Source organism: Agelaius phoeniceus, chromosome 2 (assembly GCF_051311805.1).
Source record: "Agelaius phoeniceus isolate bAgePho1 chromosome 2, bAgePho1.hap1, whole genome shotgun sequence".
NCBI classification, from domain to species: Eukaryota; Metazoa; Chordata; class Aves; order Passeriformes; family Icteridae; genus Agelaius; species Agelaius phoeniceus.
The window spans coordinates 80,766,398-80,794,344 of record NC_135266.1 but is presented as its reverse complement, the minus strand read 5'-3'; the positions used below and the strand labels follow the sequence as shown (position 1 = coordinate 80,794,344).

Below are 27,947 nucleotides of genomic sequence, written 5' to 3'. Positions count from 1 at the left end.
TGTGCCAGGAACACTCGTCTGGGCACCGTGTGCCTGGCGGCGAGAGCGGCGGGGGGAGCGCTGGCCTTGCGCTGCCGGGAACACCGCGGTCCGAGCCGCGGGGCAGGGAAACAACAACCAAACCAACTCCCCAGAGCCAAATCACAAACAACCCCCGAACAAGCGCTCTCCCGGCGGCGGATGGCGGATGTCCGCGGCTGAGCCCTGGGGCAGGAGCAGCGTTTTGGGGACAGGGGCTTCTCCGCTGCCCTCGCCTGTTGCCGCGGCTCTCCGGCCACGCAAGCTGTCACCGGGAATGGCCGAGCGCGGCTGCCTCCGCTACCCGCGGATGCTGCTTCTGCTACCCGCGGATGCTGCGTCCGCCCCGGCAGCCCCCGCCGCTCCCGCTCCGCGCCGCCGCTCCCGCCGGCCACCGCCTCCCTCCCCCGGCAGGCGGGGCTGGGCCCGCCCCCGGGCTTCCCCCACCGCCCGCGAAAGGGGAGGGGGCTCTGGCACCGCCCCATCCCCGCCCCTGCCGGCGGAGCAGCGCCCGGCGCGCCCCTTAAAGCCGTTCCCGCCCGCCCGCGCGGGCAGTCCGCGGGGCCGCCGCCGGTCACCGCGGGGAGGCGCCGGGACGGAGTGGCCGCGATGCTGGAGAACGGCTCCCTGAGGAACTGCTGTGACCCGGGCGGGCGCGGCCGCTTGGGCTTGGCGGAACGGGAGGCGGCGGCAGCGGGCGCCCCGCGGCCCGCCTGGGTGGTGCCGGTGCTGTCCAGCGTGCTGATCTTCACCACCGTGGTGGACATCCTGGGCAACCTCCTGGTCATCCTCTCCGTCTTCAAGAACCGCAAGCTTCGGAACTCAGGTAAGGGCTTGACCCCCGCACCCTGCCCCGGCGGTGGCAGGGAGCAGCGAGCGCCCGGAGTCCCGCCGCTATCCTGGTCCTCGCTTCCAGCTGTCCTGAGGAGTCCAGCCCGCTTGCGGAGTCCGTGCGGGCCGCCCGCTGAAGGCGGGGTGGCAGAGCCCCCATCCGTGGGTTCTTGCCCTGTAGTGTGTGCAGGGACCCCCAGGCGCTCAGTCGCCTTTCCCAGCGCACCGCCTCTGCGCTCCCCTCGGGCTTCGTGCTGCCCTCCGTCCGGGAACGCAGGTCCTTCAGTGGTTCCTAATGAGGCATTATGTGGTCTCTATGGAGCTCCCGAGGAGGGGAATCGGTGCCATCCGGCGGAAAAAAGCCTGCCCAATGCCGTTGGAGGAGTGAAGGAGGCGCTTTTAAAACTTGCTCAAGAGTCCTAAAGATACGGTGCTGTGCATGCGTGGGGAAGCGGCTCAGCCCGCTCTCTGGAGCCCGCAACAGAGTTCACGGTAGTCTTCACGAAATCGCCTTCTTGTTTCCTCATCGCATATCCTTCAACCGGAACGCAACAAATAAAGTGCGGTGTTGTCTTTGAATCGTGTCTACACTTTTTCCTTGTGTGTGCTAGAATGTTGCTCTGCGGTTTTTACTTGCTAAACGTACTGGCTTTATCTCCTCATCTCTGTCGGGCTGGTTACAACGTGTTTCAAACTACAAAACTCTGTAGTTTCTCACCAACTTCTCTGATTTGCCTCCTGGCCCTGAGTCGCGCACGTCCCGCGGCGTGCGGATCCTGCAGCCCCTCCGGCTCCCCCGTCGATGGAGCCGATTGTTCCCCGATGCGCCGAGCTGGGCACACCCGCACTCGGCTGGATGCTGGGTGTCGGTGCAGTATAAAGTGCTACCCCCGAAATTGTGGTGTATCTACTATAGTTCTTGTAGTACTTAGCTGTTCCCGGAACTCCTCGTTCCTTCGGGACTCGAGTTCCCTCGTTTTCCATGCGCACGCAGGTCGGGGTAACCAAACTTTTCTGGGAGCTGGCAGGAGAGCGAAGCACTACGCTCCCCGCACTCGGAGCCAGAGGGCTCTGCAATCGATCCTCTGCGCCAGCGGGTGCTCCCTTGCCACCGGGAAGGAGAGAGAGCTGCTGGCTTGTTTCTCCTGGGGGAAGCGGGGGTGTTAGTTTGGGGTTTTTTTAACCAGTGTCGCTTCCCAAGCGCTGTCGTGTCTCACGTGCGGTGACTAGAGCTCCTGCTAACGGGGAGCAGGCGCTCCTTCGCTCTTGCTCTAAGTTAAATCGGAATCAGGGGCAAAAGCAGCTTATGGAGGGGTAACTCTTGCTCTCCCCAATCGCTGCACGTCTAGCTGCAGGCGGGAGATGCCAGCAAGTCCCGTTTACACAGGGGTGAGAGATCACCCTCCCCCGAGCAGCACCGAACCTGAGAACGTCTGCAAGGGTGGTTTGGCTGAACGAGGGAAGGCAGGGGGTGGCCGCTGCTAGTCCGTGCGCTTGTGCTTGGGCTGTCCGTCCCGGGGGAGCAAGCCGAGAGAAGCAGAGCCGTGCCAGGCCGGCAGTGCCGCACGCCGCGGAGCCGCAGCCCTGCGTGCCCCGAGCGGGACCGCGGCTGCCGAACAGCGCCGGGCGCTGCCCCGGGCCAGCGGAGCGGGGCTGGGCTGGGCTGGGCTGGGCTGGGCGCCGCGGCGGAGCACGGAGTCCCGCGGGACCCGCCGTGACTCACCGGCGCTCTCCCGGCCCCCTCGGCGCCGGGGGAAGGCGAGTTCCCGAGGGATTCGCGCCTGGGCTCCGGGGGCAGGAAGCGCCCAGGGAACAGGGCTCTCGCTGGAGGGGGCGGCCGGCCCGAAGCACCAAATCCCGTCCAGGGGGAGGAAGAGAGGGACTCTCTTCTGAAAGGTTCCCTTCACCCAAACAACTGCAAAGGGAAGTTTGGACTTGAAGAGAGTGATGCCTGGAAGAGTAAGTTTCAAGATACTGATCAAAGTACTCTGTGGCACCCTGGGACTGTTGGGGGAAAAAACCCAACCCCTCATTCCCCCCCCCCCAGAAAAAAAGCAAAACCAACACCACAAAACAAAAAATCCCCTAAACGTAGTCGCCTTCCCTAGTTCAAATACCTGCTAATTGATCTTCTAGGATAATCCTTAATGTGATGTCACTGACCCTGTCCCAAAGATCTCTTTATCTTTGATAAGTACTGTGAAAAACAGCAGGGAATTCTTTCTGCATAATCTTCATAAGGTTAAATACCTTTTAAATTGGCAGTTCTTAGTTTTACATCAGGGGGAGATGACTCTTGGAGGTGTAACTCAAAGGGCATAGTTTGGTAAATGTCTACAGAAGTCCTTTTCAGGAAAAAATTCTTAGGGAGGAAGCAGAGTGGAAGAGAACTGGAAACTGATGTGGGTGGAGTGATAGAGGGGATGGAAAAGGAGCCCTTAGCCTCTGACAAAGAAAGGTGGAGAAGCAGGTGGACTTGCAGGTTTCTTTTCTGAACAAACAAGAAACAATGTGTTTGTACCTGCAAGGGAAGTGAATGCAGTAGAAAGTGAAATGGTGAGGAAAAACAGCATGAAAGGAGTTTTGGACCTTGTCAGAGAAGAAAAAGATGAAGTTAGGGGAATGGTTATGACAGGAAGACATCTAGATGATCGAAGGAAAAAGGAAGAGCTATACATCATGAGCACTCGGTTCCCTTTGAAGAAGGTAGTGAGAGATTTTCTTGGATGAGCATTTGGGACTTCAAATAAGTCACAGGTGTATAAGAAATAAATTAACCAGCTCTGCCTACTTCTGTGGCACAAGAAGTAATCATACCTTCAGAAAGCAATACAGGTCTAGCAGTTTTTCCAGGACTTATCAACACTATTCTGTTCTAGACTTCACAGAGAGATCTGATAACTGGAAACAATGTAGTTATTCATCACTGCCCTTAAAATTAATGCATGACCAAAAGTAAATCTATTCTAATGCTGTTATATAATGGGCGGTGCAAGAATGGAGTGAAATAAAATGACCTATTAGCCACTGGGCTTGTACCCTGTTATGTTCAGCAGGAGAGAAATAAAGAATAGCTAGGATTGGTGTTTCGGGACATTGCTCATTCACTCCTCAAACATGGGAATTTTGACAGCCTTACAACAGAATGATTGTTTCAGATCACACAGGAGCCTCTTTCCCACATTTAAATTTGGTTTTGGGGAAATTCTGTGAAGACTTTTCCAAGTAATGCATAGCATAATTGGTATGAATCAACATGCTTGTCTTACATAACTGCACCCAGTCTTTCTGTGAGAGGCTGAGCAACTTCTGATCTCTGAAAGTGATTTAATTTACAGAAATTAATGCTTTTATCAGTTCTAATTTGGGAAGAGAGCAGTTTCATCTAACACACTACAAAATTAAATAAAACTTCGTATGTGGAAATAATAAAATTAAATCAGCTTGCCTTTCTATTTGAAATGTCAAATGTGTTCTGAATTTTCAGAAACAATTATTGATTTTGTGTGCCTGCAATTAAACATGCCCGGTTGACAGCAGCTTTTATATTGCTGAACTTTTGAAGTGTTAAAGTTTACATGAGCTCAACAACCACTGCTGGGTGATCAAGTATCCCAAAAGTGCTTCAAGTAAATCCAAGCCACTAGATGCTTTTAAGAACCTTAAAGATACTTTTGTATAGCTATAGCGATAAATGTAACATTATGGGCTGGGGTAAGAACCTGGTAGGAAGCACTCTAGAAAGTGGGAACCAGCAAGGCATCTCCCAGAGGACAGAGATAAAGCAAACCATTTATACTTCATTGGTCCTAAAGCCAGCATAAAATCTGTGAGAAGTGAGAATTAGGCACATTAACTCAATATCATTTCAAATAGTAATGAGGGCTTGGGACCCTTTGACTTTTGGCAGAATATTAGTATTAACCTTGGTGCATTGCCAAAGAATGCATTAGTGGAAAGTGGTATTTTTAGTGCATTTTGTCAGCCCTCCTCACCCTCTCCACTATTTTCCTTTCTATATATATCAGCTAACACAGCACTGTGAGACTCTGATTTCCATTTGAATAGCAAGGTGCTGTTGCAACACAAATTAAATCAAAATTCATGTTTCTTTTACCTGTAAGAGCATTGGTGTATTTGCATGTTTAGTTTTGTCTAATGTGTATGTGGCTCTAGAGATGGACAATGCTTCTCATATGGTTATCTGTTCAAAATAAACAATCCTGCATGTAGGATTATAATATTGGTACTTATCCATCTACTAAACAAACTTGTTCAGCAATATAAGCAAGTCTTGTAGTATTTTTCCATGCTCTTTCCCTTTCCATAGCCCTCACTCCACATCTCTGTGATACAGCTGAAGGTAAGTTATCCCCATTGTTAATTGCTGTTTTCAGTTATTCTTCATCTCTTTGGCCACACCAGTTCTCTTTCCCTCCTTTATTCCTCTATTATTATTATTTTTCCTGTCCACTGGAATACAGGGTAGTTGTTTCCTGTGATGGAATCCATCTATTACAAAATGACAGTGGAGAAACCTGTTTCTGAAACCACTTGGAAAAATTGTCCTTTAACACCAGCAGTGATGCTGACAAGAATATATTTTGATGATCGGATCATGAGATCCCACTCTGATGGTTTCAGCTTTTGTACTCCTTACTTCTTGAACCCTGGATCCACAGAATTCTTAACTCTGGGACTGGATGTGTTTGGCTTTCATATTCTCTCTCACATTCTCCTTAAAGGTGCTCAATGCTAAGAAATTGATGGAAACATAGCTTCAACATTCACAGAAGTTCATTGAACCCAACACTTAGAATAAAAGTTTTCTATCTTTTACCATGATTCAAACTCATTTTTACTTTATTTTAACTTTGTGATTATTAGTTGCTTACTTAGAGTGGATATCTTTATTTGTAGAATTACAATTGTCATTTAATTTGAATGGATTTTTTCTCCACCCATTGAGAACTCTTGTGCAATATTAATGGGAAGTAAACAAATGTTTACCCCTCAAGCTTTTTTTTTTCCGTAGTAGACAAGTCAAATACTTAAAGTTTCCTCTAAGTAACTGAGTTCTTAATTTTCCTGGGGTTTTCAGGCCTTTCCAAACTAAATTAATCTGTCTTTAACAGAAAACTGACCTGTTCACAGTAATGCAGATGAAGTACCACCAATACTCTCAAGAAAATATTAACATTCTATTCTGCTCTGTCCTTTCCTGGATAGACAAAATGGACCTGGCATGCCTTGAAGACACATTTTACTTTTATGTGGTAGCATAATATGGGTGACTGTTCTTGGTGCAATCACTTGCTGATGCAGCTCTTCTTTTTCTTTTGTTACACAATTATTCCTTCAGTGCCTGACCTCATATCTCATGTTATTATACTCTATCCACTTTCTGGTCTTTCAGTCCTCAAGCAAAAAAAGATCTTGGCATGTCCATGTATCAGCAGGCTCTCAACTTTGTAGTATTACAAAATTTCATTAGTTCTCTCTGTGTTTTGTGACGTAATACTTCTGAAACAGACAAAATTAGTTCAATGTAGGTTATCTCCCTCCGGTCCAACAATTCTCTTTCATCATTGTCCAGGAAGTGGTAGCAGCAAACTGTAAGTGGTACCCTGGTGATTCCAAGGCTAGATTTGTTTAGAGCAACCTCCCAGATCCAGAAAGTCCAAGTTCCAGCTTTTATTAAATAAAGATGATCAGATTAGTTGGTACAGCCACTTTGTATAAGCTCACATTGACTTTTATTCCACTTGTCTATACATGCATCTTTAATTTTCCTATCCCTTCAAGTTTGTCTCTCCAGTCTTGGCTACAACTGAGATTAAGAACCCAAATAGTTCTCAATTCATTCTTTCTTTTCAAAAATTTCCCACCTTGAATACAGGTGACATATTAACACATACTCTATGGCAGACAAACTAATCTTCCAGAGGTGGCAACACTGGTTTGCTGTTCTTATTACTCCCTGACTAATTGCTTTTCATGCAAAAAGAAACAGCATTTGTGCAGCACCATAGCAAAGGAGGAGGAAATGGGTAGTAAAGTGTGAGAGCACCACAGCTGCAAGTGAGTCATGGCAACACTGCTCTTTGGGATGCATGTGGGAGCCAAGCTCTGAGAGAAATCAAATCACTCAAGCCTGAGAGAAATCTGCACTTCCCTACTGGCAGTGAGGACTAGAGAACATTTCAGCCCCTTTTTACAGGTCCCACATGTAGCTCTCAATACTTTCACAACACAACACTATCTCTGAGATAACAGATGTTAACAAATTTCTGCCTACAAGTATATTCAATCTTTCTGATATTTTTGCTTTATTGTAGTGCAGTTATGCTAATTTCTCACCTGTCAACCTGCTTTGTCCCCAAGACCACCATTTTTGTCCTTATTAAAAGGTCTAGCAAAATGTTTCTTCAAACCAGGAGCCACTTTAAATCAATTTTCAGGGTCCCACTCCCCCAGTAACTTGTCTTTCCTTTCCTCTTTTTGACTGTGCTGAAAGGGAATTTTAATAATTTTAGAAGTTTTTCTGAAGTCAAAGAAGTTTAGGGGGTTAGTCAGGTTCCATTTTATCAATTCTTGCTCTCTCTAGCAGTTTTCTTGGTGGACATATCTTTTACTTCTAGCCTCATTTCTTGTCCTTACTGAGACAACTTCTTCTCCATCTAGATCTGGAACTTTTTCTAATATTTTTCCCTCTTTTGGAAGCAAGTTACAGAATATTTTTGTACCTTTAATATGTAGAAATGCCAAACTTCCTTCACATTCAAATCCCTAAGCTCCTCAATACAGCTGATTTCACTTTCCTAATTAGCTTCTTTTATTTATCAAAATGTGCAAGTCCCCTTCTTAGCTATGTCTGCTTTGTTTATTCTTGTATTTAATTTAACCAAAATAATCTCATCTACTTTCAATACAACCTTATTTTCTATGGCAGGCTCTTCAGGGATGTCTTTGTTCTTTATGAAAACAAAGGCTGGGATATATTGGGAAATAGACTCTGAATTGAAGAAATCTGCTGGGTGTATGTCCAGAACTCAGCTGCCATTTCTGTGCTTATTTTCTCCTTAACATATGAGGACCTGCATTGTTAAATTGGCTTCATTAATGTTTTCCTCATAAAAGGAGGGTGTTCTCATCCAATTTCAGGTTTCTGCATTCTTCACTGCACATTGTCTTTGTAACTTTTCCCCAATGTAATTTTGTCTTTTACCAGGATATCCTCTCTAGTCTCTTTCTCTCTCTCTCTCAATCTCTCTCTTCATTCTCCTTCTTTTATGAAGACAATAGACCTTTTGGTTGGTATTTCTCTTCTCTGATCACTGGTGCAATTCCATTCTAGCAGAATTGTTTCCATAACATTTTATTTTTATTTCTTACTGCTTTTGGATCCCCTATTTTATTGCATAGGTTCCTGGAACCCTTTAACTGACTCTACTGCTTTTTATATTACCACTCCAGTTGAACTCTGCAATGTTTGAGCTCCCGTTTTCTGTATTTTTTGCCACCACCTTCCTGAAGCCAAGATTCCCTTGCCCTGGGTGTTAAATGAAGAAACTATATGGTTTCTTCTCAAGCTCTCTTCCCATCTCTCAACTTCAAGTTCTTTTTATTCATTCTGCCAGCTTGGATTGCAAGCTGGTATCCCATATGCTTAGGTGAAGTCTGTCCATGAAGATATGAAACCTCTTCCCAGAAAATACCTCCAAATGATCAATACTCCAAATCTTTCCATATAACTTCTAGAACTATTCAGTCATGTGCCCGTGACTCATCTCATAATTCTAATTATACTTCTATTCTCTTCTTGGAGAGGAAATAGAATGGGTTCATCACCAATTCCATCCTCTTTTCTGTGAGACTTGGTTCAAACAGTAACCAAATGAGAAAAGAAGTCTTCAAAGTTACTTGTGAAATAATAACTCTAAACTTTGTTAACCTGTAAGTAAATCCAAAAGTAGAAAGAGCAAAGGGAACAGCCAGTATTATTAATTTGCAAAATAAGAAAATTTCTTTAACAAAGGAGATGAATCTTGCAGGTAAATTTGGAAAAAAGTGAAAAGTGGAAACCTAAGATTTTTCTAGAAGAGAAAAAATCTGAAGGGTACAGAATTTTAAATTATTTCAGAAACAGAAAGTTTGTAAGGTAATTATGATCCTAGAGGGATGGAAAGAAGTATTAAAGAGTACAGAAACGTCATAAAGTAGAAAAATAACTTCTCTATCAATCTGCACCACAGGGAATGCTGTTTAGGGTAAAATTGTAACTTAGTGCAGGTTATTCTGCAGCCATAGGGTATTTTGTATCTTCCTTTGAAGCACTTGGCAATACATTATTGCCAAGTTATCATTGCTCTGAATTACCATTTACTTTTATCCTGTATGGTAATCCATTTGTTGATAAGCAAAAAAGAAGTTTATTGCCAAGATCAGGTCCAAGATACTTTTCTTTCAGAATGTAATATTAAATCCTATTCCACTTAATAAGTGGAGCTATTGGTATGCTTATCTTTATAGGAAATAGAACTATAAGGATTTATTTGAGCTGCAGAAATATGTTTTCCTCAACTTGTGAAGAAGAATCTGAGGGTGTATTTATGTTGCATATTTCATTTGCCACAAGTCCACTCTACCCATGTTTCAAGGGAAGGAAAACCAAATGATGTTGTTAGAGTGATGCTTTTCCTGCAACAGTGTATTCAGGCTCCCCTTAAGGTCTAGTCTAACACAGTCACACAGCTTTTGCTTTTTTTTTTTTTTCAGCTCAGAGTATGAATAAGTTTCTTTCATCTCCTTGATATAACCAATGCAAACATACTCTAAGATACAGGAAATTAGAAGAAGCTCTTAGCAGCTGTATTGTGGCAGTTCCAATGGGTCTTAGGAGCACTCCCTTTTCCTGTCAGCTCTCTCCTGGACTCTGGACTGACATTCCTTTTGCAAGACACACTGGCTGCATCAGGAATGACGTCTCTGCAGTAAAGCTCTATTCTTGCATGGACCAGCAGAAGCAATTCAAGGATTCATGGTGCTCTTTGGCACAATCAGCCAGAGCTAAGAGACCAAACCTCCCCACAGAGAGCTAGGACAACTCAGTTTGAAAGACTAACTTTTTCATCTATTCTTAGCAGATATATAGTCACCAGATGACTTTAATAATTGTGTTGAGGATGTTATAGGAGACTACTCTCATTCCATTAAATCAGTGACAACCTGTTCTCTGCCTCTAGGAGTAAATTCTACTCCTACTCCAATTCAGATCTATTATGAGTACCACTACCTTCAGATATGCTTCAGATTTTAGCTTCTTAGAAGTTATCCTTTACCAGTGCATATTGGTGCCTTGAACTGGCAAGTACATTGCCTCGTTCCCAAGAATACTTATGAAAACAGCCATGTAATCCTGAGCTGATAAAACCATTTTTTCATTTACAGAAGGGAATACTAATGCTATCACAATTTTTATCTTCCCAAAAATGAATCCAAGAAGTTGTTCTGCTTTTTTAACTTTTCACCTTGATATGGGCATAGAACAGATTTCCTGACAGCAAAATCCCACAGAAACATGTCTAAATCACTGTGGGTGCAACACTGTGGTGAGTCCTCCCTAACAACAGTAGCTGCTTTAGAATCTTCTGGTTTACTTTTAATCTCCATACTGATAAGGACTGAGATATATCAGAGGCAGCATTTTCCTGACATTTCAGCTTCATATGGGACAGCTACATCTTGACATGAAAGTAATAAAAACACCTTAAGCACGTTCATCAAATGACTAGAATCCTGACTGTTGGGATTCTTTTTTTAAATTATTTATTAATTGTAGAGGTATTTGATTACACTGTTTAATAAATGCTGCTTAAATTATGTCTGTAGAAAAAACATTACCCTTCTGACAGACTTACTAATTTTTTCAGCTGTGTTTTATGGACTTGGATCAGTTTAAATGTTTAAACACCTTATGAAGATGATAATAATTTATAGGATAGTTCCATTTATACTGTCATCCTTTTGCTATAGAACAACAGCTGCTTACCTGTTGGTTTATACTGCCGTATTTGCTCAACGTAGGCAATAATTGCTGTCAGAAGATAGCACATGCAGCTCCTGCAACTAACAGTCTGACTAACAAGAAAAATATCCACTTGGTATCTCAGCCCTTGTAAATATAATTATGTTAACTAATTGTAAATTAGAGCTAGCAGCAAATTGTAAAATATATCACTGCAAAGAAGACAGGAACCAAGAAGCAGCATCCTCAGGTCTCTATGATTTGCTCCAATGCTACCCAAAATTCTCAGTGTACTTTCATTCTAAAACCAGTTCAATTTTTCCAAATAATTCAAGTGTACACAGAGTTTCATTTGAGTGCAAATAGGGAAAAGAACCTTTTGTGTGAAGGCTATCACCTATGAATAAATGTAATAATAATCAATCTAAGCATTTTTATGTGCCGATTTTTTATTCAAGTAAAAATAACCTACTTTTTGAATACTATCCACACAGTTTAATGGAAAAAAGTGTCTATTCAAGGTGCCGATTCTGTGCAGATCCTGTCCATGGTGAAATTCATTGGAGTTGTGATCCTTAGGACTTTTAAAATATGTTCTTAGAAGTAGTCAACTCTAATCAGACTTTCTACTGAGAAATAAAAGGCTGTTATATTAAAACATGCTGCTTTTCTTCAAGACAAGGAAAGGAATGTAAATGGCATAGTCACTACGTGCCAAGTGGGAGTTGTCCATCCCTCCTTTCTGTGAACTGCCACTTAAGGTTCTTAAGAGTCTTGTGAATATATTCAAGAGACTAAACATTCCAACCAGCTTGCTTGAAATTAGTTGTTACTCACTGGAATGTAGACCGTAATTTTTGGATTCTTGGAGAGAAAAAAAAATTGATTTATAGGGGACTGGTATCTTTGTATGCCTTTGTCTTGTTATGTTAGGGGTCATGACAGAAAGAATATTTAAAATTCAAACTTCCCTGCCACGAGTCAGACAGTACACCATTATACTCCAGGTGTTTTACTGGCATAAAATATAATGTCAGAAAGTGAGTGTTGTGCTGCAGAAATTTAGAGCACTCCTACTCAAGGACAGGAAGTCTCCCTGAGATATTTTTCAAGCAACTGCAAAAGTAATTGTTATTAGATTCACAGGTGGGGTTAGAGCCCATGGACAAAAGATTACTTTCTGAAAAGGTTTTCATGTTAAGCAAGACTTTCCTTTCTATTTTTATTCTTCCCTTTTCAGTCATTAGAAGCAAAATGTGTAAAATATTAATCAGATGTTGAGGCAGGCTTTGTAAAGGATGGTGTAACAATATTGATTTGCCTAGAAAAAAATATCTACTGGTAAATGGGTTGAAAGAGTTTATAAGATTTTACCTATGATTATGGTGCTGTGTATGAAACCTCAACTATACAATCCAGAGTCCAATTGCAGCACTGAACATCTGTTGTTTCAGAGTGAAAGAAAAGTTAACTAATTTGAGGTCCTGTAATTATGCCTTTGGTTGGATAATCTAAAAACAATACAATCTTCTTTAGTCACTCTTATGAAACATCTGGTATGCTAGGACCATAAAGACCATAAAACTTGCTGTACAGCCAGCTTCCTGGTTAAAGATGAAGCAAGAATATCTGCTTTGCTTACGGAGAGCAAACACAATGGTGAAGCAGGTGACCTTCAAACACTCTCAAACATTCTCATGTAGTTTATATATGTATATATATATATATATAAAATATAGTGATTTCCATTTGAGCTCATCTTAGTAAAAGCTATATTGGTTTGCTCCAGTTTGCAAGTGTATTCATGGAGTAAAAGAGGTGTGACTCAGTAGGTTAGGCAGACAGAAGTCACCCACAGCTGTGTTTCTGGGTCACAGGCCAGGAGGTCACTCACTGGGGTGAACTGGAACTGCCACAAGGAGCTGGTCTGAAGGGCTGGTTGCAGTCACTTCACAGTGCTCAAAGGTCATCAGAGCAGCATGCGGAACAGGATTCTGCAGAATCTAGGTTAGATTATTCTAACCTAGTAGGTGAGTATCTAGATAGGGAGGAGCATTCTAGCCTTGCTAAAGACAGTGGGAATTGCTTTCTGAAAATGATTTTGCTAGGAGCTGGTGCCTCCTGCCTCTTTCTGTGCAGCCTTTACCAGACTCCACGCTCCACCCCCACAGAGTTCTGTGCTTTTACTGGTCTGTAGATTTACTGGTCTGGAAATGTTTCTTGGTCCAGGTTCTGTGTTTGGCTCAGGCTATTTTGTCCAGTCAAAGATTGTTCAAAAAGTTCTGGTGTTACTAAGAATCTGAAGGCAGAAGTATAAGAAAAACAAAGCCCCATCTATTCTAATCTGCACTGGGGCCTCTTCTTCTGAGCAAGCAAGTCTAGCTCATTGTTAATGACCATGTCTGGTGTCTGCATGCATAGTAACAGGTATGATCTTAAGTACCCTCTGATATTTAGCAGATCAAGTAGACCCCTCATCTGTCACAAAACTGACAGCATCTTGCCTCTATTCCCTAGTGAGAACAGTAAATATCCTGTACACTGATTCCTTACTGGAACAGGTCACCCTGAGAAGTTGTTGAGTCTCTGTGGCTGTAGACAGTGAAAGGCTGACTGGACATGCCCCTGAACAACCCACTGTAGTCTATCTCTCTTTGAATGGGAGGGTTGGACTAGATGAACTCCAGAGATCAGTTCCAGCTTTTGTGGTCCTATGGCTATACTGGTTGCATGCCTATCACCCCTCATTTACCTATCTCAACATCACAGCTTGCAGACCTAGCCACAGTAGAGTTGTTGTTATTTTTCAAGGCTTCTACTGGCTCTCAGAAAAGACCTTGATTCAGCAAATGATCATTACACACTTTGTCTGTATTGAGTTGGAACACAAAGCAGCTAATACTTCAGAAGAGAATACACAATCATCTTCTTTAAAAGCATTTTATTTATTCATCTATTCACACGCTGTTTACAAACCTATGAGTATCATTATAAGGTGAATCATGTCACTGTACTTTGCTTTAAGACCTTGTTTCCAAAAGAAGCAGATGGCAGAGTCTGACAACAGCTTCTGAAGACGTTCATCTCCCTATGCATGTACAGTAATGAGGCCTTCCAAAAGATCAGAACAGAAAGGGTAAGGCTTTTCCTTTCTGAAAAGTTATAATGGCCATTTTTTTGAGTATCATCTATTTTCTTCCTTGGTGAAACAGGAAACAAGAGAAGAAAAGAAGATTATAATGAAGGGACTCATGGGTTGTTTAGAAGCATTGGCAACTTGTCAACATAAGTGTTTTCCAATTAGATGTTCCCGTGTACTTTATTTACTGCAGTGTATCAGATCCTATTTTAAAAAATCCAGGATCCTCCACCATGTCTGGGAGTTGAACACAGGAACACCCAAAAGTACATAGGAGGAGTAATGGGCCTAGATTTGGTTTCTTTTAGCAGATGGAACCAGTTGACATGTCCATGCTTAGCACATATTTCCCTCGGTAGCTGTCACAGGCTGCAAGTCCTCCACCTGCAGCCCTACAGAGCAGTTGAGCAAAGCACTGAGGAAATTGCCACTTGCATGATTTATGTTCTCTAAGTGGAGACCCCAACATCTACACTGGTCAAAAAATTCTGGGCTGTTTAAATTGGTCTGCAGGGCTAAACTGCAAGATGCGCCTTATCATGGCTAATCAAATCTCTTGGCAAATTGATCCTGATTGTGCCCCATAGTCTCCAATAGTCCCCAGTTTTATTCACTTCATATACCAGCATGATAGCCTGAGTATCTTCAGTAATATCTTAAGCCTTATATTTTAAAATAGAACTATTTAATGTCTGAGATTTGTTGGTTTGTTTGGTTTTTTTAAAATTCAACTAATCTGCTAGCAAATATTAAAATAGAACAAAACACAAACCAAACAGCTTAACAAAACAAAACATGGTCTTATTTTGAACAAAACTATTTTCATTTTTCAATTTCCTGTCTTTTTTTTATAAAAGAAGGTGGAAGTTAAGTTATTCTAAAGACTTGAGCAATGTTTTGTTACAGTAATAAAGAAAAATACCAACATAATTTCCTTTGACACAAATATAGTTTAGATATAGTAGCAAAGATGAAAGTAATAATAAAGGTGATGGAATGAACTATTGTTTCACACAATATAAATTAAAATCTGTCAGGGCATAATGAAGTTTTTTCCCAGAGTTTTTATAAGTGAAATATTCTTCCTTTGTTTGGTTCCACACTTCAGTCTTTTATAGTTGATCTTGAACAAGTTTTGGTGTAGGGTTTTTGTTTGTTTCTTTAACAAAGCAACATCCTATAAAATGCTACATATTTCACTTTTATTTTTTTGACATGCAATATAATGCTGAGACACTGAATAAAAAGTTATTAAAAATTATAGGTCGCCTAGCTCTTTATAGGATCTTACTAGATTGCACCTGTTGTATTTTACAGCTTTTCATATTAGCCCCTTTGTCAGCAGTAAATGAGTTTTCATACTTGCAGTTATACAAGTAGGTTTCCTATTCTTTCTTGGTTGAAGCAATCAACAGCTGTGATTACTTCTAGAGAAGAAAATTAAGCTGATGTGTACTGGCAGATATAGAAAACAGGACTTATTTCATGAACCAGTGAAAAACCAGTCGGGTTTTGTTGTTATTTATCAGCAACTGGAGGTTCTGAGGCTGGGCTGCCACTGGTGCCATGGCACTAAGCCTCAGAGTGAATGTCTCAGCTTCACACCCCGTGTGACATCTAAACTAGAAAAGGGGAGACTTAAAACTAAAGAGGGTAGACTTAGATTAGATATTAGTAACAGATTCTTTTCTGGGAAGGTGGTGAGACACTGGCACAGGTTGCCCAGAGAAAACATGGATGCCCAAACCCGGGAAGTTTTCAGGGCCAGGCTGGGTGGAGCATTGAGCAATCTGATGCAGTGGAAGGTGTCCCTGCCCATGGCAGGGGGTTGGACAAGATGATACTTAAGGTCCCCTCCAACCCAAACCATTCCATGATTCTACAAGTCTATGATTCTCTCAGCAGCAACAGGGGCTGTTATGGATGTGAACAAAGCCAAACTTTCTCTGGAGAAAGAGGTTCTTGTTTATTAAGATAGCTGCAAGGAATGGAGTACCCAGGATAAGCCCAGGCACCCACACAGCGAGCCAAAACCAGAACAGTGCGGTACCCCCAAGTGCACTGGGTTCTCCCCACAAAACAAGTATCCAAAAAGAAGAAGAACCCCGACCCAACCGAACTTCCCCCATTTATAGCCTCCTTCAAGTCCAGGATTGGTCCATTTTGGATCCGCATGGTGATTGGTCCATTTCCAGGCTTCTCATTGTTCTTTAACGCCGTTCATTCTGGACCAATCATTTCTGCAGGGCTTCAAACGATTGGTCAGATCTTCCATCCAATCCCTCTTTGACCTCGCCTTGCCCCGCCAGACCACTGTTCCACCAAACCCTGGACCCTTCTCCTAGCACATTCTAATAACCCCCCACTCTTAACATAATGCAATTAATATAACATAATTAATACAATATAATTGAACTATACCCTAATTTAACATAGCTTAACTTTTACCTATAATATGGGCCTTTTCCATCCTAGACTACCCTCAAGGCAGGAGTCTGACTTCATTGTTAGGGCATGGATATAGGGGATCTTCTCCCCTGAGCCTGCTGCAAAATGCAGCTTAGTTTCAGATGGCTGGACACACAGAACAAGGCATAGCTAGACTTGTGCTCTGTCTTAAGCAGTAGAAGGAAGCAAGAACTGAGGAGAAAAAGAGAACAGAACAACCCTGCACAATGCTTCTGAATTATTACAACTTGTGGTTCCTTCCATCTCAGAGGAGTTCTTAAATCTAGCATGGTATGTCTGTTAAGTAAACTTCAAATGTAGTACTTCAAATAAGTACTCTTACAAGTACTTTTTCCAGTCTTCCCTTGAACACAAGTAAAACTTTTTCATCTACAAAATCTGTTAAGGATTTACTACCTAGTGCAGCAACCATTCCCTTTTATTTGCTTTTAATACAACTAACCTTATTTAATAGCTCTAGCTCTTCTCTTTGCTCCATCCCTCAGCATCAGTATGCCACTATGATGCTGTTTGGGAGAAGAAAGCTGGACCAGTGCTGCCACTTTTCCCAGAGGATGCCTAACAGAGGTGGTATTATCTAACAGAGAAAAGTAAGAGCATGGTTCATGAACCTGGAGTGTTCTTCCTAATCAGTGTCTTGGAGAGTTCTTGCAATTATCTCAGTTTCCCTGCTGTTAAATCATGAGAGGGATTTTTAAACTTTTTTTTGGATGACTATACTGATAAAGAGCACTCGACAATACAAGTGGTAACCTGTATATTCTGATTCTAGGCTGAAATTCTTGAACATAACCTAGAAAGAGACAAGCACCCTAACCCCAGAAGAGCAGCAGGGCTGGTGAGTAGGGCACTCTCTGGGGACTACGGGAGACATAAACTCAAGTCTTTTTCAAAGAAGAGTTCCTCTATCATGGAAGTGTCCTAACTACTAGGCAACAGTGAAATTTTCTAGTAGTAGAGCCTGTCTTGCCCCTTCTGCTTACCCTTTTCTTTCTGAAAATACCCGGTAGTGGAAAAGTTCCTGCAATCTCAGAAAGTATCAGAAGCCCAGAAGAGTATTTATCACCCCGTAAATGTAGTATCTGATTAACGATCAGCGTTTTGCTTTGGAAGGGCCAGCCCCAGGCGTTTTCCTGCTGCCCTGCTAGGGGATGCGATGCGCTGCGTCTGCCGTGGCTCCCGCACTAGGTGGCAACAGAGTGTCACCACCGTCCCCAGCAGCACCCGAGCGAGCCACAGGCGAGCAAAACTGAAGTCAATAACCAGGGATTATTAACTTCAGGCCTTTTTACTCAGCACTTTTACACCTGTCGTCTATTGGCAAACTCAAGGCAGCAAGCTCGCAGCAAGGACTGGTGTTCCCATATTTAACCAGAGGGAGAAGAAGAGGGGAGAAGAAGCGGAGGTTTTGTTTTGGGTTACATTCATGCCTAGTTGCCAAGCATGCCAAAATCATGATCTCAAAAACAACGGTGCATTTTAGATACCTCCTTTCAGTAAATCTGTGTCTGTGTCAACAGCTGAGAGATCTGCCTAATAAGCCTAAAATTCACCTTCTGCAAATGTAGCTTCCAGCACTAATTCATAGCTGTGGATGTAGGGCCAAGAACACAGTTCTGTTCCAGTCCAGGAGTCTGCAAGTCACTTACCCACAATCTCTAAGTCTTTTTTACATGCTAAGGTTTTGTCCTGGTGAGTCTGGCATTCTTCTTCAGGCCAGTCTTGTTTAATATCTTTATTAGTGATCTGGACCAGGGGATTGAGTACCCCTTCAGTCTGTTTGCAGACAACACCAGATTGGATGGCAGTGTTGATCTGCTGGAGGGCAGGAAGCTCTAAAATATGTTGTTCTGGTGGAAATCTATTGCCTGTCTCTTTCCCTTATATCAAACCTCACTAATATCTGAAATAATGAAACATAACCACAAAAGAGCATATCACTGCCTTTAAACTGTCACATTCAAAGAAAACAAACACCCATCTGGCATTTGTTTGGAGCATTATGTTACACCTTCTGTTAGCAACACGCTGTTGAACATTATACCAAATTAACATGTCTCATTAAATCAAAGCTTACCCTAGGTCTTGGCTTGTACTGTCACAGAGAATTCAAATGTCAGTGTGTGAAAGACTTAATTCTCTGCTCCACCTGATGTCATAGATTGAAGAGGATGATGTCTGTATGCAACATATAAAAACTTGTTAAACAAATGTGTAACAACCAAAACACTGCCTAAAAAAAAACAACAACCAAACACCATGATATGTGATATATAATTAAGCATTTTCACCAGTTTAAAACCAGAGAAGAAAAACCTTTAAAAATAGTTGCTCATTGCAATTGCTTTTGGTTTTAGTAGAGAAATTAAAAGTCAGTTGTCTTTTCAAAAGGCAGATGCTTAGCCCTTTAAAGTTTTGGCTTTACCAAAAAGTTTGTTCCATAAGTAAATTCCCACAACATCAAGTCATGTCAAGATTTCAAGAGGGTGTGACAGTTCTCTTTCTCCTGTTCATTGTAGTAAGTAAACCAGTATGCAGGAATGCTTCATGAAATACCTACCTAGTTCTGTTGCACCCAAATTCAAAACCAGAACTTATTTTCTTTTTTATGCATAGAACTGTTTAAAACAGCACAGATGTGCATAGTTTTGAATACCTGGCGAGACATTTTACTTTCAGTTGCTACTTCTTGTAATTAAGGGGTGTTTCCACTCCAGTGAAAAAATGAATATACCTCTCTCTCTAATGAAACTGAAATCTAAGAACAAAGTTCATCAAGTAAATTCCAGAAGCAATGATAATAATTCCAGCTAGATGAAAATTCTGTGCTTTCTATTTTGTTAGAAGCAGCAAAAAGTTACCTCTTTAGTTATATAATTAATGTAATTTAGGCCACTCTGAAAGCCCTGGGTTAGGTGTGTCAAGGAACTTTTATTTTCTCCAAGCACATAGAAAATGTCTAAGACCTTTGATTTCTCAAAATGTCAATTATTTATGTTTTTTGAATTAGAAAAGTTTCTCTCTACTTCTGTAGATTATTCATTGCAGTAATAAACATTAAACTTAATACTGTAGTCATCCACAAAGACAGAAAAATACCATTGGAGCTTACTTTGCAGTGCACAGTGGGAACATTCAACCCTGTAAAAAGCCATAGAAGTGACAAATCACCTGAGGCCTTTATAGATATTGGACCATTTTTCTTCTGAGTTGTAAACTATTAAATTAAGGTTTTGACAAGTTCCTTGCTCACTCTATTTATTCATTGCACCTGGAATCTTCAAGAAGTCCTAAATTGTACTCAAAACTTTGAAAATATCTTGCTAAATGTACTTTACAGTTTATTTCCAAATGTGATTGAAAGAGCTCAATGCCCGCTCTATTTCAACTGAACAATTACATTTTGGGTAGAAGCTCATGCTAGAAGGCCTTAGAGTTTAGATTAATCATAGTGAACACACTAAACTAAATTCTCTCTTTCTCCAAAAGGCATTCTAAAACAGAAAAAAGAGTCCGTTTTTTCCTTCCTTTTTCTGTCCTTTTTTCTTCCTTCCTTTCTTCTGACTTCCAACTTCTGACTTCTCTGTCTTCTATAGATACAGTGATGAAAAAGCTTCTGTAGATACAGTGATGAAAAAACATAAGAGAAATTCTTGTTGCCAGGATGTAAATATATTCTGATAAAGATGCCCTTGTTCTTTTGTTAGTTTCATTTTTTGTCCTGTTTGCCACATGGCTACAAGAGGCCTTCACAGTCATCCTTCCTGCACAAAGGGATCAGCTTTATTTAGGCCAGTACTGACAAATACTTGTTTTCTATTTTCTTACAATCTTCAGTGGCAGACTCAAAGCAAGGTGTTCCCACACTTCTTCTTGCCATTAAAATTTTTTTCTCTGTGTCTGTTTTGAAACTTCCTTGTTGTGACTGAAGCTTGCTTGGAATCACAACAATCATAGGGACATTTGAAGTTATCATGGCTCACTCAATCATCTCCCTAATTTGTTCAATCTTTCCCCACAAAGCATCCAGCTGCAGCTATGGAAAGACTTGTTTAACTTTTCAAAATATAGGAAACAGGCTACTAAATGCATAACAAGGAACTATCTGAAATAAGTTGTGCACTGCTCTTGAGATGGGCTATGTTTCTGAGGGTACAGATGGATAATCCTGCTTTCCATTAAGTTTACTTGCTGTTGTGCAAATTCTGGTGAGCATGGTCGTCCCATAAAGTGTATGGGAGAAAGACAGCTCCCCATTCCTTAATTCAAGAAGCTACAGATGTAAAGCAGATGGAGAAAATGTGAAATGAGTAGATGTGAAATTCCGTAATTTTTGATGAGCATATTTATACACGGTTGTTGCTTTTACGACTTCCAGTCAATGCCATTCTTAATATGACATGGAGAACTTGTTATTTGAGGACTAGTAAGCTCAGATTATGTAGAATGGAGCACCTAACCACTCCTTCCAAAAAATTATTGTGTTTCATGCCCAATTTTTAAAATTGCTTGGATTTTTCCATATCAGTTCATGTTGTGAAGGACTTCCAGGAAAGAAAAAAGAGTAGGCAAGCCATATACAAAACCATACAAACCATATACATTTTATGTTACTTAAATGCCAAGAATTCAACATTAGTACCTCTGTCTTCTAGAGTGAAGTTCCTAAAGAACATTTTTCAGGAGTATAGTTTACTATCTCACTATTTTATAAAAATACCCTTAGATACAATGTCAGAAATTTCAAACCCATGAAAAGGACACTGGTTAAAGAGAGAAGATAGGGCTCAACCATATCACCTATATTCCCTGAATATGATCATCAGAAAATATGAATACTTCCTCTTGCATGCATGGAACTTTTCTTTGTATAATTAAATATGCCTTTCTGCAGAGGATGGTGAAGATGATCCACTCTTCCTTAGACAATCCCAAAAGAAAATAACAGCAGTATGAGTAGGCCATTCATGCAGTAAATATCTATTCTACAGAATATTGTGCAGCAATTTAGAGTATACCTAAAACAACACATCCTTCCAATACCTATAGACCTAGTCTTTGTATATCCTTCTCCTTTATGCTTGTGAAGCCCAGTAACATTCCAGTGATGGGATAGAATGGCATAATGGCTTACTTACCTGGCACAATTCAGACTTTTTTTTCTTTTTCATTTTATCAATGAAAAATGATAATCCAGCCATGGAGTTAGCTACACTTAAACAACTCAACATGTGCTTATGTAACGGCTCACTGATGGCTATGTTTATTAAAGATAAAAAGAGCAAGGAGGATATAATCCAGTCACCAACAGACTTGAAACAACCTGTTGCTCCAGATATTTCCATGGTGCTCCAAGTTACACTGTAAAATTATTTCCCTGTTGGTCCTATATACCAGCTGCTTGCTGACATCACCAATAATTTAGCATTGCAGACATCCAACATAATGAAACACTTTTCTTCTTCTTCACAGCTATGCTTGCTTTCAGACTTATGCTTCTGTATTTTTCTTTCCTTCCAGGTAATGCATTTGTGGTGAGCCTAGCTTTGGCTGATCTGGTGGTGGCCTTGTATCCATACCCACTGGTGCTCTTAGCTATTTTCCGCAATGGATGGACACTGGGTGAAACGCATTGTAAAGCCAGTGGCTTTGTGATGGGACTAAGTGTAATAGGCTCTATTTTCAACATCACTGCAATTGCAATAAACAGATATTGCTACATATGTCACAGTTTTGCCTATGACAAAGTGTACAGCTGTTGGAATACAATGTTGTATGTCTCCTTAGTCTGGATATTAACAGTAATTGCAACTGTGCCAAATTTTTTTGTTGGCTCTTTGAAGTATGATCCACGCATCTATTCATGCACGTTTGTCCAAACTGCAAGCTCCTACTATACAATAGCTGTGGTGGTCATTCACTTCATCGTCCCTATCACCATTGTCAGCTTCTGCTACCTTCGAATTTGGGTTTTAGTGCTTCAAGTTCGAAGACGAGTAAAGTCAGAAACAAAGCCAAGATTGAAGCCAAGTGACTTCAGAAACTTTCTTACCATGTTTGTTGTTTTTGTGATTTTTGCCTTTTGCTGGGCACCTCTAAACTTCATTGGACTGGCTGTAGCCATTGATCCTACGGAAATGGCACCAAAAGTTCCTGAATGGCTATTCATTATAAGTTACTTAATGGCCTATTTCAACAGCTGCCTTAATGCAATAATATATGGTCTTCTTAATCAGAATTTTCGGAATGAATATAAACGAATTTTAATGTCACTGTGGATGCCAAGGCTTTTCTTCCAAGACACATCCAAAGGAGGAACTGATGGCCAGAAGAGCAAGCCTTCTCCGGCTTTAAACAACAATAACCAAATGAAAACTGAAACCTTGTAAATGTGTAATAGTCAATGCAAGAGTTTGTCATGGAGAAAACTAAGATCATAGTTGTAATGTTCTGGTCATTCCTGCTTGATTTTGGGGCGTTTCCACTTGGATCACACTTTATGACTGGAATACTGTCTTCATAGTAAAGCACATTGCTCTGGATTAGTGATTGATACAAGACATTAATTGAAAAGGTGTTTCAGAATTAAAGCAGCAGGTGGGTGCAAGCTGTTTTAGTTCTCAGAGCTGAATCCTGCTTCCAGACATATGAATGAGGTATTTTTTTACTTCAGCGGGAGTTTTGCATTCTTTATACAAGATCAGGATTCATTTCTTTGAAGATGTAGTGAGTCTATGTGTTCATCAGAGCTCATCAAAGCTCTGGAGTGGTATTTTCCTCCCTTCTGTGTCTGAACAGAGGGTGAGACAGACACTCTATTTTTCACATGTAAGCCAAACATTGCATTTCTGTGACCATAATGGTGTCTTTGAATCCAATTTGTAAACTGGAGAGAAGAATATTTGTGTAAAAGCAAATATTAACATTAGAGACTTTCCTCACAAGTTCTTCAAACTTACATACATTGAGAATTGGAATACGTTGAGTCCACTCACTTCATCTTTCGTGGTTAATTTTATGGTAGATAATGTAATTGGTTGATTTCTCACAGATTTACCTTACACAATATTCTTCCTTTAGAAAAGATTGAATTTTCATTGAATTTCTTTTATTTGCCAAAATATCTATATAAAATGTCATTTGATGCACTTTAGCACACCTTACACATTTGAGACAGACTGGAAATTATAGCATATGACCTGTGATCATCTGTACTGGCAACTGAACACTAGACAGGATATCCTAGATCATCTCAAATGATGCTAGGCCAAAAGAAGAAGCCCTTTTGACTATAATGGTAGCTGATAAACTCAGCTCACATGTCTACATCTAATCTCGAACAAAACCCACTGCTGGTGTCTAACCTACGACAGCCTTCAAGGTTCCCTGTAGTGGAGATATGTTTCCTTCCATCTGTGATGATAAACACACATCCAAGGATAAGATTAATTGCTTTGTGGAGGTGCTGCTCTCCTTTCACTGACTTTAAAAGCAGCTTTGATTAATAGTTCAAACACCTAATTTTGGATAGCTAGAGAGGGATTTATCTTGCTTAATTTGGGACGAACCCAGTGTAGACGTTTGCACACAATCCATTTTCTAAATGCTCACACTAGTTCTTAGAGTCCTAGGAAATTATTCCTTTTCTTTTGAAACAGTAATCTTTATTGATCAGGGGAGCTATCAGCAGAACTCAGTAACTGTACCTTCACTGACTCTAAAAAAGATCTGGTAGCTCACACACACACATTTCAGGCAAGGACAGGTCATCTTAATTCCATAAATAGTTTACCTACACTTCATATTTGCAGTTCATAAAATAAAAGATAATTTTCCGCTTTATTTTTAAACTCAGTTCAAATTCTAACTAGGTTTCTGCTTTTCCAGGTAACAAATTGTAACAGTGACTGTGCAGATCAGATTACAATTTGGGTTATACTCCAGAGCATCATAGTAATTTAGACAATGTGGTTGTACTATCTCGAAATCAGACTAGGGATCTGTGCATAAGCACAGTCAATGAGCTTATTTTATCATTAGGCTTGAAATGCACATTACTCTTAGCATTTCTTAGCAATGCTGTTCAGGCTAGAACAGCTAGGTTTCTGGTAAATCCATGTCAGGTATTGAAATGGAACAATGAGGAATTCAGGTTTCCTGACCTGGCTAATATGAAAAATATTTCTGCAGTAATATTAATTTGTACAGCAAATATACTCCTTCTGAAGCCATAAAGATGTAATAAACACCACCCTTATATTGCTAGAGTGATAGAAAAATATCAAAGAACCACAGTATTTTAAATGTTCTATTAGCTTGCCAAAAGCCTATGTAAAATACAGCAAAGTAACAAATGTGAATATTATTTTAGCTGCTTTCATGTTCTTCACATGATTTCTGATAATCTCAGAAGTCCAGCACCCTCAGACTCACACAGTGGTAAGCTGATAAGAAGCTGAAAATTTTGTGCATAGGGGTAATGAAGAGATGGGACAAATATAACCCCGTGGCAGAAAATAAAAATATTGTGGCTAAACGTAGCAATCATTAGTAAGGAGGTTTTACCTGAAACATAATTTTGTAAGTCTGAAACAATTTTGATACGTATTATCTTTTTCCATGATGTCCACAGCACAATATAGATGTATATCTACATGTTAAATTTCCCTCAGAGTAAATAAGTTTCAAACGTCTCTGAAACTTGTAGGAAAGGATATAAAATTTGATTCTTGATAGTCCTGCTTTTTCTGACTTCTCTGAGTAGTCAAAATTGTGACTTGAAAGTCAAAATTGGTTGTCTGACTTATTGGTGAACTATTACTGGAAACAAGTTTATAGACCTTGGTTTATCTCTCACTGGAGTGAGTCAGAATAGAGTCCAAAAGCAATTGGTTTAGCTCCATAAAATAAATTTAAATGTTAGAACCATTTCTTTGGCCACAAAAATGAGCTGCTATCACTCTCAATACTCATGAGGGGCAGACTTGCAATTTGTATAAAGTCATTTTACAAATTTTATCTGTTCTTTAAAAATTAAATATCACTTTCAGAATCCTTGTTCTGATATCTTCCCAAATACCCTAAATTAAGCTCACACAAATAATTGAATCGAATCACTGAGTTGTGGAATGGCCTGGTTTGGAAGAAACTAGAAAGATCATTTTATTTCAGGCACTCTGACCTGATCAGGGACACCTTCCACTAGACCAGGGTGCTCAAGGACCCATCCAGCCTGGCCTTGAACATTTCCAAGGATGGAGCATCCACAACTTCTCCAGGCAACCCATGCCAGTCACAGAGAGAACTGTTCCAAAATTGGACCTTTCATCACAATTTATGGAAAATTTCTAGAACAGTGCTAATTTTTTAGGTGTGGATTTTATCACCACAGTATTACCTGGAAGGGGCCCTGCACTGCATGGTAGTTGCAAAGCCAGCTTTGCTATTATTGTGCCAGGTACTGCTACTTGTTGAGTCCTGATGTATGGAAAATAACTCATGCTTTTTAAAATAGTTTTTATACCATGTATAACTACAAAGTATTGCATTTTTGTTGACCTGGAAATCAATCAAACCCATAAAATTTAAATTTTTAAGTCAATCAAATGCATAAAAATTATATTTAGATAACTAAATGCAGCTCTCAATGGTGAAAAGTCTTTGTGTAGAAATGTATATTTCTACCTATATTTCTATCAGAAGCCTTAAATTAGTTTTCTCCCTTTTCTTACTTTAATTCAAAATCCATTTTCCCAAAGTTAAGTTTGAAGGAAAACTCTATAAATGCACTATCAAGGGAGTTGATATGGTTATAGCATGATTTGAAAGTATAGTCAGGAAGAACATATCAGCTCTGAACAGATTTATGCGTGTTTGAGGAAATTGTTACTTTTGTTATATAAAAGTATTTACACCAGCATATCTGATATAGGCACTTTAAGAAAAAAGAGGAAAAAAAGTCAGGTAGACCCTGTGTCCTGCACAAGGTAACTAGTGAAGGAAAAACTAGGGCCTCAGGGAAAAAGTCTGTTTCCAGAAAATGTGGAGTGTTTTCAGACCTTTAAGTATTACCTTGATTAAAAAGTGTTATATTTTGTGTTAATTAAAAGAAGTAAATGTATTCTAGAACTGTTCTTACAATAGATTTCAGATTAGAAAAAATCTTACTCCCATGTAGATGGGTGAAGAGCAGTTGTAAATTCTGTTTCAGTAAAGAGAGAAGTGGAGGTCTGGTAAAGTCTAAATGAGACTTAAACAATACATTAATCTTATCCTGTCCTCTGTGCTAGTGAAAATATCACTCTCAAGGAAGAATTAAAACTAAAGGCACAGTCCTATTAATGGTGACTTTGATGAGTTTTCTCATAAATTATTGACTGAATGGAATAATTCTGCCTGGCTCATTCTCAGGAGCAGAAATGCTTTTCTGTCTCTCCACTTCTTCCTTTAAGAACGTACTTGGACAAAAATTATTGCTTTCATTTCCCAATTGTATTTTAATGAATTGAACCAGTCTGGGAATTTGCCAATGAATAAATATATATTGAAGATTGTATATATTTCTTAATATGTATATAAAACAGTTTTGGTCATCAGAACAATTTGTTGCACCTAAAGATGTTTACAGATTTAATGGAAAATGAGGGAGACAATTTATTTTCAGTCATCTATTGAAATGTTGCTAGTTTACCTGGATCATGCACATCATTATTATCTATAATAATAAATCAATATTTTACCTCACATTACAATGAGCATGCAGTGACACCACTATGAATGTCAGCTGCAGGACACACAACCGGTTCCTATTCATTGTCTTGTTAGTAACACCTTCATCTGATTAATAGGATTATTTTTTCAGTCTATATTTATAAATACTTCTGTGGCATAAAATTACTCCAGGATAAGAACATGAAGGAGCTGTGAAAAATTGGGTACTCCTAATTTAACTGGAGTTGGAGGTTAAACCTGGAGGTGATGCACTCTGTGACCCTCTGGACTTGGTCACAGAGGTGGAACTGTCCCATTCACTAACTGTAGAGACTCTTGTGTTCAGCCCTGAGGGTTTTACTCCTTGTGGATAGCTGGGAAGGTCCTATGGAATGTTGCTGTGATTCACTCACAGAGCAAGTTCATCTCATGGCATTGCACAGGCAAACTCCAAATAGTTCAGTGGCTGCAGAATGAAGCCTTGAAACTGCAGTATAAAGGGAGAATTCCTCTTTGGGACAAAGAAATAGAGTTGGCTACAATAACAGCATTTTAAAAAATAATATTTTATGTCTGAAATACATAGCAACTAATTTTACTCTTCTGTAAACCTAGTGAGGTTCCCTTTACCTACAGTCATGTGATAAAATTAACTAAATGCATGTGAACTGATAGTACAGACCTCATAAATTAGGTCTGTTGGTGCCAGATGTGTTTTATTTACAAACTAATGAACATTGAGGTTTTGTTCAA

At 40.4% G+C, this 27,947-nt stretch overlaps 1 protein-coding gene across 3 annotated transcripts; it reads left to right on the top strand.

Moving 5' to 3' along the window:
• MTNR1B (melatonin receptor 1B) lies at positions 1-27,085 on the top strand. 3 transcript variants are annotated; one of them, XM_077173990.1, is made up of 2 exons: positions 1-844; positions 1,172-1,428. In XM_077173990.1, the coding sequence occupies exons 1-2, from the start codon at positions 628-630 to the stop codon at positions 1,270-1,272; spliced, it is 318 nt and encodes a 105-aa protein (XP_077030105.1). In that variant the 5' UTR covers positions 1-627; the 3' UTR covers positions 1,273-1,428. The 3 variants fall into 3 exon arrangements, with proteins under 3 accessions (XP_077030105.1, XP_077030104.1, XP_054483715.1); XM_077173989.1 differs by having other exon boundaries at positions 1,127-1,428; XM_054627740.2 differs by lacking the exon at positions 1,172-1,428 and adding an exon at positions 22,005-27,085 and having other exon boundaries at positions 6-844.
• Positions 27,086-27,947: the final 862 nt, after the last annotated feature.

Coding starts and splice junctions, on each gene's coding strand:
- MTNR1B (XM_054627740.2), top strand. CDS start 628: ATGCTGGAGAACGGCTCCCTGAGGAACTGCTGTGACCCGGGCGGGCGC. Junction 845..22,004: donor CCGCAAGCTTCGGAACTCAG/GTAAGGGCTTGA, acceptor CTTTCCTTCCAG/GTAATGCATTTGTGGTGAGC.